The sequence below is a fragment of the Vitis riparia genome, chromosome 14, assembly GCF_004353265.1.
Source record: "Vitis riparia cultivar Riparia Gloire de Montpellier isolate 1030 chromosome 14, EGFV_Vit.rip_1.0, whole genome shotgun sequence".
Classification (NCBI taxonomy): Eukaryota; Viridiplantae; Streptophyta; class Magnoliopsida; order Vitales; family Vitaceae; genus Vitis; species Vitis riparia.
The window spans coordinates 20,729,135-20,746,010 of NC_048444.1; the positions used below are offsets into that span (position 1 = coordinate 20,729,135).

A 16,876-nucleotide genomic window follows, 5' to 3' on the forward strand; every position below is an offset into this window, starting at 1 on the left:
TTTATGTATTTTTTTTAAAATAGAAATTTATTCTAAAAGTGAATTTTCTTTAAATATATATTTATCTTATGTCTTTAAAAATTATTTTTAAAATTTTAAATTTAAGACAATTAAAGATTTTTGATACCTCAATTTTCTAATATAAATCATTAAATTTTCAATGTAAGCCTTAAATTTTATATTAAAATTACTACTATTTTATATAGTATCCTACAGTAAATAATAAAAATATTGGTCTTGTTAGCCCATCTACTGACACATATAAACTATTTCCTCATTGACATGGGCCATAGGGCTTGAGAGGGAAGAGAGAGAGAGGGCTTATTCCTTTGGGCTTATCCCAAAGGCCATTTGTTAATTGTTACTAGAGTGGCCCAAGGCAGGCCATATTTGTTGAAACCAGGCATCTTGTGTCCAAACAGAACATATGTTTTGGTAACCCACAAGCTGTGTAAAGACACACATGGCGGGCACCGATTGGTCACCTGAAGATTTAGGATATGAAATGTCTGTCCATCTATCTATCCACATTCTGTGGTGCACCAAACATACACTATATACCGATAATATTAATTCTCCAATTCCCCCACCCATTTGATGTGATAAATCTTCTCGTAACTCCTACTCTTACATACTTGATCCATATTTCTCAGACTGCAGAAAAATGGCCACCATTACAGCCAGCAACCCAGCTACATCGCTTGTGCGTGCCAGTGTAGCGAGTAAAGGATTCAATGGGATTTCATCACCCGTCCTTGGTAAGGTTTTAGAATGAAATTCTCTTCTTGTTTCGCTTGATCCATCCATCTTACATGGACATTTTCTTTTCTGGGTTGTAGGCCTGCCAGCCATGGCGAAGAAGGGACGAGTGCGGTGCATGTCTGAGGAGAAGCCCTGTGGAAGCGACATGGGGTCAAGCATCAGCATGGGGGCGTCGTTGATGGCAGCTGCTGCTGCAGTGGCAGCGTCGGCAGGGCCAGCAATGGCACTGGTGGATGAGAGACTGAGCACGGAGGGGACAGGGCTGCCCTTTGGGTTGAGCAACAACCTTCTTGGGTGGATACTTTTCGGTGTGTTTGGTTTGATCTGGGCTCTCTACTTTACCTACACTGCCACCCTCGAGGAGGATGACGAGTCTGGGATGTCCCTGTGAGCGAAAGGACAAAGTTAAACTGAAGAGTGAAAGAGGGGTGCGTAGAGAGAAGAAATGAAAGAAAATGGTTTGTTAGATCTTTGTATTAATTATTGCTTAAGCCATTTTCATTTGGTGAAGCATGTATTTGATTCAAAACCCTCTGTCTTTCTCTCTTAATATTTGTTTTAATTATTGTCGTTGAAGGCATGTGCCAATTTTGAGTATAATTGGTTCAATTAGGCCATTGAAGGCATCTTCTTTAGCCGCAGGTCCATTTCTAAGCCTAGTTATGGAGGTCTGTATCCGTACTCATAGCCCTTGATTCAATTTTCATACTCACAAGAAGCTTGATTTCTTAACACCATGAGATATTGGAGTTGATCACTAAGAGTGCGTTTGAGAGTTATTCTAGAAAACGTGTCTAACATTTATAATACTTGAATGATGAAGATTTTCAAGTATTAAAAATATTAAAAGCGTTTCCTAGAATTACTATCAAACATGCTCTAAATATAGGATATAATTGTACCTTTTGTTACATTGACGCAAGGATGCGAGCTCGTCAAAAATTAGAAATAGTTACTTCGAATTCGAGGATGATGTGCAATTGAATATAATTTATAGGGTATATTGATTGTAAACAACTTCTTCACATTGTTTTCATTTCGAGGGTAAGAAATGTAAATGGGATATTTGTGATCCATTAATGACATTTTCAATGGTATTTAACTAGAGATTATGGGTAGCTTGGGGTACTATCATGTTAACCACACCAAAATATTTCATTAAAAATACAATTTTCATGAGAAGTTGGACATAAGGTTTATGTTGCATGAGTTTTTTACAACAAAATAATGTTAAATATAAGGAAGACAACAAATGAGATATCGGAGTTAATTAAAAAACCATTATGCACATGGTAAGAAATTTATATCCATCTTTATTAAAAATGACTAATACAAAAGAGAAAAATCAAATGAAGTGTTTGTCATATGTTATATAACAATATTGGACATTCCATATTAAATTTGTTTTGTGCAAAAACATCTCCTCAAGGTAATTGATTATTTACTTTGGATTATCTTTAGTATTTTTTTTTTAATTCACAAAAAAAAAATAGTATAGTGGTTCTTTTAACTCAACATCATCACCTATAAATAATAAATTTATATTTGAAGATTTAATATACTATTTGTGGAAGGTACTTTCAAGTAAATGATGGAAACATCCTTCCAATTTTGGTTCATTAATGGTTTGAAAAAATTCAAGAAATTAAAATACAAATCTTATGATGTCACTTGTTTGTGATTTTGCATCTTTATTCAAAGATCTTATTTTATTTTCAAAATATCACAGAGAAACTCTCCTATTGTTTGATATATCTTGACATCCAACTTTAGTCTTCTATCGAAATAGATTTTTTTATGGTAAACACATTAGTGCATATAGTTACATATCGGATAAGATCTATAAAAAATCATGATATTAAATAGTTATGATTTTGTCAAACTACTATGTTATTGAATTCTCAATCTTATGAGATAGTGTTAAGGTCTTTAGTGACTTTAACTTACGATTGAGATATTAAGGTGGTTATATATTCTATGGATTAAATCAGTATTAATTAAGGTATGTAACAACAAGTATTGTCAAGATAGGCATCATGATATCTCATGGATTTGAGATAGTGTATCATTTTCGATGATACTGAAGACTTGTGATGATGAAATATATGGTTATGGTAATTCCTTTAATGGAAATTGATATATGTTTTTTGTGAGGTAAAACATGTCAAGTAATCACATAATAGGAAGATCTAAAACTTAAGGATGATAAAGGTAATATTGAGAAGTTGATAGTTTTCACATTGTTAGATTATAAACACTAATTTATGAAAAGCTTTCATGTATTGGATAGTAAGTTACAAACCCAAAAAGTTGATTAAATTGTCTCAATATAACATCATAGGATACCAAAGTGGAATTAACTATTTTTAAGAAAATATTGAGTCAACTTTAGAATTAGATTCTAAAAGAGTTAGTATCGCGCTATCAATCCTATTGGTACAAAGTCGTGAGGTTTTATGAAAAGTTAATCATTTATATGTAAAATGATGTTTTTGTAAAAACGCATGGTTGTACAAGAATTTATGATTAATTATTTTGAGTTTTTTTGGATTAAACTAATTAATTAATTGGAATATATTAGGATTAATTAATTAATTGGGATCTAGTGAACTGGATTAAGTAACTTAAGTCTAAGTTGGGCCAAACTCACTTAAGCTCCAAAAAGAGTCTATATAAACCCTTGGCTTTTAGGTAGACTCTAACTTTCAAACTAGTAGTCTTCCAAAAACCTTAGCCTCCCCCCTATCCTCCGCTCTTATGAAGGTGTGTAGTTACTCTATGTATGCGTTAAGAATTAAAGACCAAGCCATCTAGTGGAAGATCATGAGGTTTTTTTTTAGATCCTTGCATTGATTGGCGGATCTTTTAATTTATAAATAATTAAAAATCAACATTATTTTCTATTTTTAATTATAAATAAAGAAAAATTATGTTCAAAAACTATTTTAAAAAATACTTTCTAAAAAAATGGTAATATGATATATATTTTTTATATTTTCTTTTTGAAAAAACATTTAATTAAAAAATGAAAACTATTTTTAAAAATAAAAATTGAAAGCCTTGTTTACTACTATTTTTATATGAAAAAAGAATTAAATTTCATTTATTATCCATTTTTATTTTTTTCCATTAGTTATTTTAATAATAAAATAAAAAAAATATAGTATGTTTACAATTAAACAAAGAAATTGATCAATTATGTGTTTTTTGTGGGACTATCTTTTACATGAAAAACAATTAAATAACTAAATTATATATATATTTATTACTCTTTTTAATTTTATTTTCTTTATTTATTTTTTGTCTAATAGAAAATTGTAATATATCCATAATTAACAAAATAATAAATCAATTGTGCACATTTTAATCTATTAAAATAAATTAGTTTCTAATTTAAATAAATAAAATGAAATAAGTAAATAAATTTGGGATTATTTCTATTATTTAACATATCTTATATCAATATTTTTTATGGTTAAATAAATTTTTTATTTTTTTCTTTAATTCCAAAAATAAATAAATAAATAAATAAATAAATTTGGTATTTTCTAACTGATCTTATATTTATATTTCTTATGGTTAAATAAATTTTTTATTCTTTTTTCTTTATTTCCAAAAATAAAAGGAAATAAATAAATAAACTTGACTTAAATAATAGTTTTTAAGTAATTTCTTTGTCTTATTTTTAATTAGATTTTGCATTGAAAATAAAATAAAATAACGTTTTGTTTGTTTTAATTATTTTAAATGTCAAATTATTGGGAACATAGTTTACACACTCATGTAAATATAATTTATACATATATATGAAATTTATACCATTATACAAGGTTATTACACTAATTGTACAAGGGGTGTACAAAACTGTACATTTTGAACAATTTTTTTTTTCTTGTCATCTAAGGATTACACGTTCTCCTACCACAAATTCTTTTATTTCATGTACTTTATTTAACTTGCATATAACAATTTAAATACTTACCTTAATAGTGATGTTTAGAGAAAAAATTTGTTTTTACGTTTTATATCATTTTTTAAATTAAACCATTGGAAACATGGTTCATACATCATATGTGGCACATAATGTATGCATATGGATGAAATTTGCACCATTGTACAAGGATGTTATACTAACTGTACAAGGTAAATGTTCAATTGGACAAGACAAATGTTTTAACTGTACAAAACAAATGTTCTAACTATATAAGGGGTATACAAGGCTATCCTTTGTGAAAGATTTTAATCAATTTTGGACAACTTTTTTTTTTTTTTTTTTTTTTGTCTTGTCATATAAGGATTGCACACTCTTAAGGTACACATTCCTCTATTACATACTCATCTTATGCACTTTATTTAATTCGCACATAATAATTCGAATACTTATCCCATTAATGATGTTTGAGAGAAAATTTTGTTTTTCCATCTTCCACTATTTTTTGAAACAAACCAATGAAAACATGGTTAACCTACCTATGGTTACACATTGAGTAGGGGGTATATGGAATTTGAGTCATTGTACAATGCATTTACACTAAGTGTACATGATAAATATACTAATTGTACAAGGGTGTACAAGACTATTATTTGTAAAGGATTTTAAGTGATTCTAAAAAATTTATTTGTTTATTTCCCCTAACCGAGGATAAATGACATTCTTTACACATATTGATTAAGCATACATTCATCTCATACACTTTATCTAACTTGTATATGATCATTTAAATAGGTATCTCACTTATGATGATTGTAAAACAAAATTATACAACAATTTTTCTTCTTTTTTAAAAATCAAACCAATGCAAACATGGTTAACCGACCTATTGTCAGATATTCATGAGATGATGTATGAAATTTGAGTTATTGTACAAAGGTATCACACTAACTGTACAAGACAAATTTACTAATTGTACAAGGGTGTACAAGACTACTTTTTGTTAAGGATTTCAAGTAATTTTGAAAAACTTTCCCATTTTTTTTCCACTCAAAGATTTTTTCCCCACTCAAATTCTCTCACTCAAGAATTGTTTCGAATTTTATTTTTAAATTTCATCATTAAAATTTTGTAATTGCATATTTTGTTTTTGTAGTTTTAGCAATGTTCTTTCTTTCCACTATTTTTTTTTTTTTTTGTAAAATTTTATCCAAATGAATCTCTATTTAAAATTATAATCATATTTATCAAATTTTTTACTAAGATTATCTTTAATTCTTTTAATATATTTATACTCATTTATTTAAAAAATGAAAATTAATTTTTTTTTTTGTAAACATGTTCTATTACCTTTCAAGTAAAAAATTAGATAAGTTTGAAAGTCAATAAAAAAAATTAAATACTACTTTCAATAATTTTTAGATAAAATTTTATATAATATATTTTATTTGAAATTTAATTTCTAAAGTTTAACTAAAAAATTGTATTGACAATTTTCCTGTTGTGAGTCAAAATACTTTGCATTAGTCTATCTAGATAAAAAAAATTATTAACATAATCTTAGAACTTCATATCTTAGTTATTTTTTTCAATAAATTTATCTTTTTAAAAATTTTAAAATAAAAACATTAAAAATTAAAAAGCTAAAAGGATATATATAATAAAGTGAAGTGATAGTTAATTTTAAATTTTTTTAAAATATGGTTAATTTAGAAAATATAAAAAATAATTAAAAATAAGAGAAAAATATAAATGAAAGGGTAATATAAATTTAAAATAAAAAATGAAAATTAAACTAAAAGATAAATAAAAAAAATATTTGGATGAAAAATCCCAAAATTTTTATCATTGCTTATAATAAGAGCAAAAAGATTCAATATCTTTAAAAATGAAAAACAAAAAAATATTATTGCTTTTTATTTGACATAAAATAGAAATATAGATTGGAAGAAAAATAAATAAAAAATTAGAAATGAGTAATACTTAATAGGGAATAGAAAAGGGAAAAAAAATACAAAAAATTTGAAATTCACAGTCACTTGTGCCTATGTTAGGGTTAAGGGTATTTTAAGGATTAATGAAATATAATATCCTCCATCTTAATTTTTATACTTTGTTTGGGTATTGGGCTTAAATATGCATGATATATGGACCAAATGTTAATTTTTGGACTCAGTTGGGCCCAAAACACAATTCTCCCTAAAAAAAAATATGAATTTTAATGAAGAGCAAGTTCACCAATTTCATATATGATGATATACATTTTTGTTGGTGAAATAGTCAATGAATTGTACTTCATTACCATTTTGATCGTGTCTATTGTAATCAACATTTTAGTATAAGAGCAAGTTTCTATGTGATGAATTTTTTTGGTATAATTTCACTGCAACTATGTTTGGTATGCGGGAATGAGGTCAGGAATGATCATCTTATTCATTTTCTCATTCATTTATTTATTTGAATAATTTAAGTGATGATAAGAATGAAGTCAGTAATGATAACAAAACAAATAAAATTTCATTTAAAAGTGGATTTCAGTTCATTCTTAGAATGAAGGTATTTTGATTCCTTTATACAAGTTATTTTTTAAAAACACTTTTTAAACATTTAAAAAACCAAAAACTTTTTTGGATGAGTTGTTTATAAAATCATTATTATTTTGATTTTTTAATAAACAAATTATAAATTTAATTTATATAATATAAAATAAATTTAATTCAAGTCTTATTAATTTTTTTAATTACAAATAAATTTAAAAATATTTTTAATAAAATATTAATAGTAATATTATAATAAAATCATAAATTATATATTTATAATAAATATTATAAAAATATGGATATTAACATCTTATAAAAGCATAATTGATTTATTTTGTTAAAAATAAATAATAATAATAATTTAAAATTAATAATGGTTAATACTATTTTTAAAAATTATTAAACTTATTATTTTTAAAAAATTGTTTCTCAATAACAACAATCAAACAATAGTATTAATTTTTTTTAAATGTTTTTAAATCATAAGCTAAAATAGGTTTATTATTTAGCAAAAAAAAGTTTTTTTAAAAATTATTTTAAACTATATATAATGTGGGAGTTTTTTTTTTTGAATGAAAATAAAATATTATTTTCATTCAACTATATATATAAATATTATTTTCAATTTATTTTCCCCCTTTTTTTTTAACTCTGATTCCTGTTGTTTTGTTACTTAATATTGAAACCGAAATAAATAATCATTTTAATCTTATATTTTTATATACATCTTTATTTATTCAAATACAAGAGTTTGGGGACCAAAAGCTGATATTTAGAGTTGTGGCTTCCCCATTTCAGAGCGGTTATGGGTCACGTTCCTAAACTATACGGAATGGTATTATGGGTGTGTAACAAATAACATTAGAATTACCAAATTAATTCATATTTAAGAAAAAATACGTATGAAAATCTCATTCCTTATTCTCATATATCAAACATGACCCGCATGTATTGATTATTCTAAGAATTATTTATTCCTCAACTTGGATGGGTATCGGGAAGTCTAATTTGAAGAATCAATCCAGTGATGATAGTTGAAGAAGCTAAAGGATTAACTTATATTAGTTTGTTGTGATATGGATATGAAAGCTTGTGGTAGACAGATGGTGTAATTTTTCAACGTCTCTTGCAAATTTAGGCTGAAGTCAAGCTTAGACTTGACATCATTTTATTAAATATTCCACAAAGCTATTCGCTTCATGTTTATTTCTCTTGGTGAAAAGATCTCTTACTAATAATAAGAGTAGTGATTTAATCACCACAGTCCACGAACTGGTAGTTGACTGTAAGGTGACCTTGGCATAGCCAACCCCATTAGTGTCCAGTTGGTTGAATACTGCGACATCCAAATCCAGTCCTCCATTGCTGCATTGATCCACAATTCTCACTGTTGCTTGTGTCCCCGTGGCAGTATTTGTGACCTGCAAATATGCCCAGTTCACATAAAGTCGCTGTCAAAATTAAAATTTGTAGGATAAAAATAAAATTGTTGACTAAATAAATATTTGCCAAAGATATTGTAGTTTGAATTACCGGCTTTAATTACTAATATCTTCTTTTTTTCAAAGAAATTACTAGAGTTTCTTGCTACTGGACCCTCAAAATTCAGGATACCAAGATGAATTTGATCGGAAAACAAATAACAGAGGTATGGAGAAGCTCAAACACTTCGAGAAAGAATGATTAGATTAAGCAATCATGGTACTATTTATAAACAAGTTTAGAATGTGTTTGACAGTAATTTTAAAAAATATCTAACACTTCAAAATTTTTATTTTTCAAGTATTAAAAATATTAGTAATATTTCTTAAATTCATTGTTAAACACTCTTAATGATAAAGGATAAAGATTTCAAAACCCGCATTCAACCATGTAGTCTGCTTTTGATCTAAAGGAGCCTCAGGATTTTAAAATGCATGTACAATATTAAAAGAAGCTCGTACTTATTCAACGAGGGATATCACATTTTTCAACAAAATGTTAAGAAAAAACAAACATACATAAGAAATTGAGGAACCGGTTTCATATGATAAATCTTACCTTCAAGCACTTGCCACAGGCAGCTTGGCCAGTAGGGCCAGCAGGTCCACAAAAAGCAGTCCACCCATACTTGCTGCGCCATGCCAAGGACTTGTTGGCATCCCAAGTGGCGCAGTAGGCGCTCACTGCATTCAAATCCCATCCATGTTGCGCCGGATTGTAGTAATGGTAAGTAGCCCTCACGTTACTTGCACTAGCACCTGTGCCGCCGCCACCACTGCTACCTCCGCCGGATTGGCAGTTACTTTGACAGCTTTGGGATGGAGAACAGTACTCAGCCGTTGTTCCGCAGTAGCCATACTGACTGCAGCAGAGGTTGTTGGCACAAGTCCGGCCACCGGCCTGGCGGCCGCACTGTTGGGCTGTGGCACAAGCCAGTAAAGATAGCAGCACCGCCACCATGTATATGATTTTCCCCTCCATTTTGGTTGTATGATTTTTGGTGTATCAGCACTGAGTTTATATGGAAGTGGCTTGTGGTTTGGAAAGGATGTGAGGTAGAGGTTATGGAATTCAATTTGAATTTCATATCCATGAGTTGACTGTAATAGGGACGACTTAGTGGGGGCAACAACCCACTTGGCCGGTGGATGGAATAAAACCTTCTGGATAAGCTGATTAAGACATCTTCAATGGACTTGAGATACTATTTGTTTGAATGTCAAAATGAGAACTAACATCCTTTTTTTAAAGCTATTTTTGGTTTCTGAAAAAGTATTAAAAAATGACTTTTTTAAAAAAAAATTATTATAAAAATACAAAAGAAAATAAAATATAATTAAAATTTTATATATTTTCAAATTATTTAATTTTTATATTATAAATTATAATTTTTTTTATATTAATTTTAGATCTATTTTTAACCTTTCTTCCACTTTTCATGATAGTTTCTTTCAATTTTAAAAATTTTTTTTTAAATCAAACATATTTTTAAGAAGCAAAAAATCATTAAATTGAAATTTATAATTAAAATTAATTCGAAACACAAATATTTTAAAATTATTTAATTTTGATATAAAAAATTAAAATAAGTTACATTAACATATAAATTTTTTTTTTATTAATTTTAAATCTATTTTTAAATTTTTAAAATTTTAAATTTTTAATTTTTTTTTATCTTTCACTTTGCCTAGCATTTCTCTTAATTTTATTTTTGGGAATCAAATATCCAAGAAGCAGAGAAAATGGGGATAAGATTTGAGGAAAAAAAATCATTAGGTTGAAATTTGTGTGTGGGGTTTTTTTTTTTTTTTTTTTTAATCCATCAAATATGAAATTGAGTGAGTGGAAGAGGCAGGGGTCAAAATGGGCAACTAAAATGTGTTGTCATAAAGTATGACTTAGCTCCACTACCGATGCTCTAGACATGTACATTTATTGATTCATTGATTATACACGTCATAACTATGATTCACAAAATATTAAATGCGAGGCACGTGCAAGTTTCAGACATGAATATAAATTTTTGAAACATTTAAAAGGCGTAGTTATATTAATTTTTGTTCTAATTAAATTACTAAAGTCTAGAGATTTGATTTGGAAATGATTTTTCATATTTGATTATAATATAAAAAATATTAAAGAGTATTAATATAACGACTTCACATTCAATCATATAGATATTGTCCGCTCTAAGTTCTAAGGGGTTCGTACGACTTTAAAATACGTTTACAGTGTTGAAAAAGACTTATACTTATATAATGTCAAAAACTTTCTTTTTTATCCCATATAAGATGTCACAACACACCTTTATTGAAGGATTTCGATCGATCCATTTTTTTTTCTTGTTACATAAGTACACTCTCATGTTACACTCCTTCATCACACACTCATTTTATACACTTTATTTAATTTACATATGACAATTTTAATACTTACTTCATTAATAATATTTGGCAAAAAAAATTATTCTTTTAAGTCTTTCACTTTTTCTAAACCAAATTATTGGAAACATCACATATCCATGTGAATACATTATTTATGCAAATGTATGAAATTTGCACCATTATACAAAAATGTTACATTAACTGTACGATGTAAATGTATTAATTGTACAAGAGATGTACAAGGCTACCCTTTGTGCATAATTTCAATCGATTTTGAACCATTTTTTTTTTCTTGTCAACTATTTTGAACAATTTTTTTTCTTGTCACCTAAAATTGTTTCAATTCGAATTTTAAATTTCATCATCCAAAATTTGTAATTGCATATTTCATTTTAGTAGTTTTAATAATATTATTTCTTAGCACATTTTCATCCCAAATGAAGGAGGATTAACCACAATATTTAGGTACTACATTTTTTTATGAAATCAGATTGATGTAAATGAATAACACATTAGTGTTATTGTTTCAAATGACTTAAAGACAATATAAACAACATATAATAATTGTTTAGGAAAAATTATCAATATTTTTTATCAAACTATGTCATTAAGACCTTCTCTACCAAAATTAAAATATAGGAAATAAAATTAAAATTAATCATATTTAAAGTGTTTATTACATACATATATTCTACTATTTTACCTTTATAAACATAATTTGAGCGTAGATTAAAAATTCATATTAATTAAAAATTAACAAAATTATTTTTGTAACATTTGTACTTTTTTTTTATAGAAAAATCATTAATTTAAATTATCGAGTTAATTTTTAAATTAAAATTTTTTATTGTAATTATAATTTTGATGATTGTATGATTTTTATCTTATTATTTTTAATTTATTTTCGTAGATTCTTTATCTTAAATTTCATCTAAATTTGTTTTTTCTCATATTTTCATGTTTTCTCTTAAATATCTATTTAAGGTGATTTTCATCTAATTTGTGCTCCATTATATTCTCTTTACGTATCCTCTTTGCATGAAATAAATATAAACTTAAATAAAAAAAATATTTAAATAACTGTCTATAACCTTAAAGATATTTATATAAAAAAATAGTTTATATATATAATAATAATAATAATAATAATAATAATATTTTATGAGGTGTTTATAAAAAATATTTATTATATATTTTATAAATTTTTCATAATAATATTTTATGAGTTATTTAAAAAATGCATTTGATAATAATAGTTTTTAACCGTTCATCTCCAATATTTAATTTGTTGGATATGATTTTTGGGAGAACAATGAATGGTGGAAATAGTGCCACCTCCTCAACCTAACAATCTACATGATCCCATGACTCCCACCAATAAATATGTGAGTGAAAGGTTAGGTGAATGAAGACGGAGAGAAAGGGAAAGAGAGAATGACAGAGAGGTGGGAAACTGAGTTTTTTTTTTTTTTAATCTTCTTCTTCTTCTTTTTGATAGAGAAAGGCAATTTAAGAAATTTTGAAAAGTAATATTCTTCAACTCAATTTTCAATTCATCGATACGTCTTGAACTCAAATATAAGGGATACGAGGATGTTGGATCAATTATCGGGCTGGTCTCACCTTAAAACATAATTCTTCATTAAATATTAAAAACTATTCAATGAATGGATGTGGAAGAAGCATCTATGGTCTCTATCATTCCAGCTAGATTTGTCTGTAGTTAGCGAAGAATGAGAAAGGTTCCTGGCTAGGAAAAGTCAGACTGGTGGGTTCATTGTCCCACCCTTCCTGCATATGTACACATCTATGAAAACCCCTAAAATCTTGTTTGGGTTGCAGAAAGTTTGCAGTGCAGAGGGAAAATATCATCCAAAATCTCACATTTAAAATATGATGAAAAATATAAAGAAAAATCAAATGTGATAAACTTTAGTTAAATTAATACTCATTTATTTTTAAATTCTTCATTTATTAACCACCTAAGTGTAATCCAAGGACAACTTATGAAATAACATATGTTAATTCATGGCCAAATAAAAAAGGGTTATTTGCTTAAAAAGGTATTTAAAAACTCAATTTTTGAAATTTAACCCTCTATTATTTTTGTAGTTTTATTTGGGTAAAAATGTCTTCATTATTTTCTTGTAGAAATAACATTTTTTTAAAAAAAAAAATTTACATGTAAATACTTGAAATGATAAATGACATTTATGTAAAAAATGAGGTACTTAAAAAAAAACACGGGAATGATTAAATTTACAATTCGAGAATTATTTCATCTCTTTTATCTAAATATTTTAATAAAAAATTACTATGTTACATACTTATAATATGAGATAGTGACAAAATAAAATTTCTCCTCAGACAATAATTCCCTTAAATTAGATTAAAATATATTCCACATGGGAACCATATTGGAGTAAAATAAATTAACTTCAAATTAAATGAACTAAAACATTCTAGTAAATAAAATTGTGAATTTGATAGTTAAAAAGATAAATATTAGTTTTCATTAAAAAAAATTTAAAATTATCTAAGTATACCCTTTAGGGATGGCAAGAGCGTGAGTTCGAGATGGGTCACCTCTTCCCACCCTTCTTGTTTATTTAAATCAATTCTTGTCCCTATCAACAAAAATTTTTAAACAAGGCAGGGCAAGGTAGGACAGGTATAGGAATTCCTATACCTGTCCTACCTTGCCTTGTTTAATTTTTTTTTTTCAATTTTTAATTTTTTTCTACTTTTAAAATTTAGATTTTATTAAAAACAAACACAATTTATAACTAAATAAATATTATAAATATCTATAATTTGTTTTTATGAAAAGTAATATTATATATATGAAAAAAGTTGAAAATGAAAACATCAATTAAAATATTTTTTTATTTAATATTATACATAATTGGGCGGGATGAGACAAAGTCATACTTGAACCCATCTCGAGTTTTAAAAGAATTCTCAATTCCGGACGAAACCCATTTATTTCATTATAGCAGGGTGGGGCAAGTACATGAAAAAATGTGTCATATTGTCATCATTAATACTCTTTTAATACTCGAAGATAAAAATATATATTTTTTTTAACATAAAAAACTATATAATGTTGTAAAACAAAGACAAATATAATGCAAATCAAAGTAGTAGAGATAAAATATATCTTACTTTGATATATAATATGGAAGAAGGAATCAAAGAAGAAAATTGAGAAAGTGAAAGAAAGAGAGAAAGAGAGAGAATGAGAGGAAGAGCTTTCTTTCTTTCTCGGATACTTTTACATGGAGGGGTAAGAAGCCTTTTATAGGCTTCATAATATGAACTCCATTTACTCATCTTTAAGATGAGTAATGAGAGTTCATAATGGCCATCAATGTGGTCATTCATTCTTTTCATTTACAACACTCCCCCTTGGATGACCACCATATTAAAAGAATATGCCTCATTAAAACCTTGCTAGTAAAAAACCCTATAGGAAAAACCTAGCGAAGGAAAAAGAGTACAATATTCTTTTCTTGGTATATTAGGACTGTCTCGTTAAAAACCTTGCCAGTAAAACCCAGTAGGACAAAACCTGGACGAAGGAAAAAAGAGTACAGTACACTAACACCCTTTTACAAGCATACTCCCCCTCATGTCGATATCCTTGAGTTGACGTATTCCAATCCTGTGTATTAACTTCTTGAATGTTGAGGTTGACAATGATTTTGTGAATAAATCTGCTAGATTATCACTTGAGCGTATTTGTTGCACATCAATTTCACCACTCTTCTGGAGTTCATGTGTATAAAAGAATTTTGGTGAAATGTGTTTAGTTCTATCTCCTTTAATATAACCCCCTGTTATTTGTGCAATGCATGCAGCATTATCTTCAAATAATGTTGTCGGGTCACCTTTGATAGAGGAGAGTCCACATGATTCTCGAATATGCTGGATCATAGATCTTAGCCATATACATTCACGACTTGCTTCATGAATTGCCAGTATTTCCGAATGATTTGATGATGTGGCTACCATTGTTTGTTTGACAGATCTCCATGAAATAGCAGTACCATTGCAATTAAACACATACCCTGTTTGTGACCTGCCTTTATGTGGATCTGAAAGATATCCTGCATCTGCATATCCAAGCAATTGTTGCTTTGATTCCCTTGAGTAAAATAAACCCATATCAGTAGTTCCGCGAAGATAACGCAATATATGTTTGATACCATTCCAATGTCTTCGAGTTGGAGCGGAACTGTATCTTGCTAATAAATTGACAGAAAAAGCAATGTCTGGACGTGTACAATTGGCAAGATACATAAGTGCACCAATAGCACTAAGATACGGTACTTCAGGACCAAGTAACTCTTCATCCTTTTCGCAAGGACGAAATGGGTCCTTTTTCACATCAAGTGATCGGACAACCATTGGAGAACTTAAAGGATGCGCTTTATCCATATAAAAACGCTTCAAAACTTTCTTAATGTATGTTGATTGATGTACTAAAACTCCATTTGGGAAATGCTCGATCTGCAGGCCGAGACAAAATTTGTTTTTCCAAGATCTTTCATCTCAAATTCTTTTTTCAATTAATTTGTTGTTCTTGTGAGCTCTTCAGGAGTTCCAACAAGATTTAAGTCATCAACATACACTGCAATAATTGCAAATCCGGTTTCTGATTTCTTAATGAAGATGCATGGGCATATAGGGTTATTCACATACCCTTCTTTTAGCAAGTATTCGCTAAGGCGATTGTACCACATGCGTCCAGATTGCTTTAATCCATACAAGGATCGTTGTAACTTGATTGAGTACATGCTACGAGGCTTTGTATTATTTGCATCAGGCAATTTAAATCCTTCGGGGATTTTCATGTATATATCATTATCCATGGATCCATATAAATATGCTGTAATAACATCCATGAGACGCATATCCAGTCCTTCTGAGACTGCCAAACTAATTAAGAAACGAAATGTGATTGCGTCCATGACAGGAGAATATGTTTCCTCGTAGTCAATACCAGGTCTCTGCGAGAAACCTTGTGCTACTAATCGCGCTTTATATCTTATGATCTCATTATTCTCATTGCGCTTTCGTACAAATACCCATTTGTACCCAACAGGCTTTACATCTTCAGGTGTTTGGACTACAGGTCCAAAAACTTCTCGTTTTGTTAATGAGTTTAATTCTGCCTGTATAGCTTCTTTCCATTTTGGCCAATCATTTCTATGTCGACATTCTTCCACATTTCGTGGTTCGGGATCTTCATCATTTATTATGATATCAGAGGCCACTTGGAAAGCAAAAATATTGTTAATAACAATATTATTTCGATCCCATTTTTCTCCCGTTTGTACATAACTTACTGATATCTCACAATTTTCAGGTACCTGTGCCTCTTCAGGGCTTCTTGTTCAATATGTGCCTCTTCGGGGGCTTCTTGTTCAATTTGTGCCTCTTCGGGGGCTTTCTGCATTATTTGTGCTCTTTTAGGGCTATAGATTTATCAATTTTAAACTGATCAGTCATTTTGATGGTCTCTTCTAGAGTGCCAAGTTTTTCTTGGGTTCTCCTCTTCCGGGGAGTTACATCCTTTGAGCCGACAAGTCTACCACGCTTCAGGCGTATCTTAGATTCATTTGTTAACTGTCCTACAGGGACATCAATCCGTGCTGGAGTATTTGCAGCCGGGATATGTGACTTTGTCACTTTCTTGGTATCAATGAATGCATCTGGTAATTGATTTGCAAGATTTTGCAAATGAATGATCCTTTGAACTTCTAGTTCACATT

General features: G+C 28.5%; 1 protein-coding gene and 1 pseudogene across 1 annotated transcript; one reads left to right on the top strand and one right to left on the bottom strand.

The window, feature by feature from the left end:
- Positions 1-578: 578 nt before the first annotated feature.
- LOC117929624 (photosystem II reaction center W protein, chloroplastic-like) lies at positions 579-1,480 on the top strand. The gene is made up of 2 exons (XM_034849972.1): positions 579-758; positions 840-1,480. The coding sequence occupies exons 1-2, from the start codon at positions 665-667 to the stop codon at positions 1,151-1,153; spliced, it is 408 nt and encodes a 135-aa protein (XP_034705863.1). The 5' UTR covers positions 579-664; the 3' UTR covers positions 1,154-1,480.
- Positions 1,481-8,392: 6,912 nt separating this feature from the next.
- On the bottom strand, positions 8,393-9,725 carry LOC117929623 (annotated as a pseudogene).
- Positions 9,726-16,876: the final 7,151 nt, after the last annotated feature.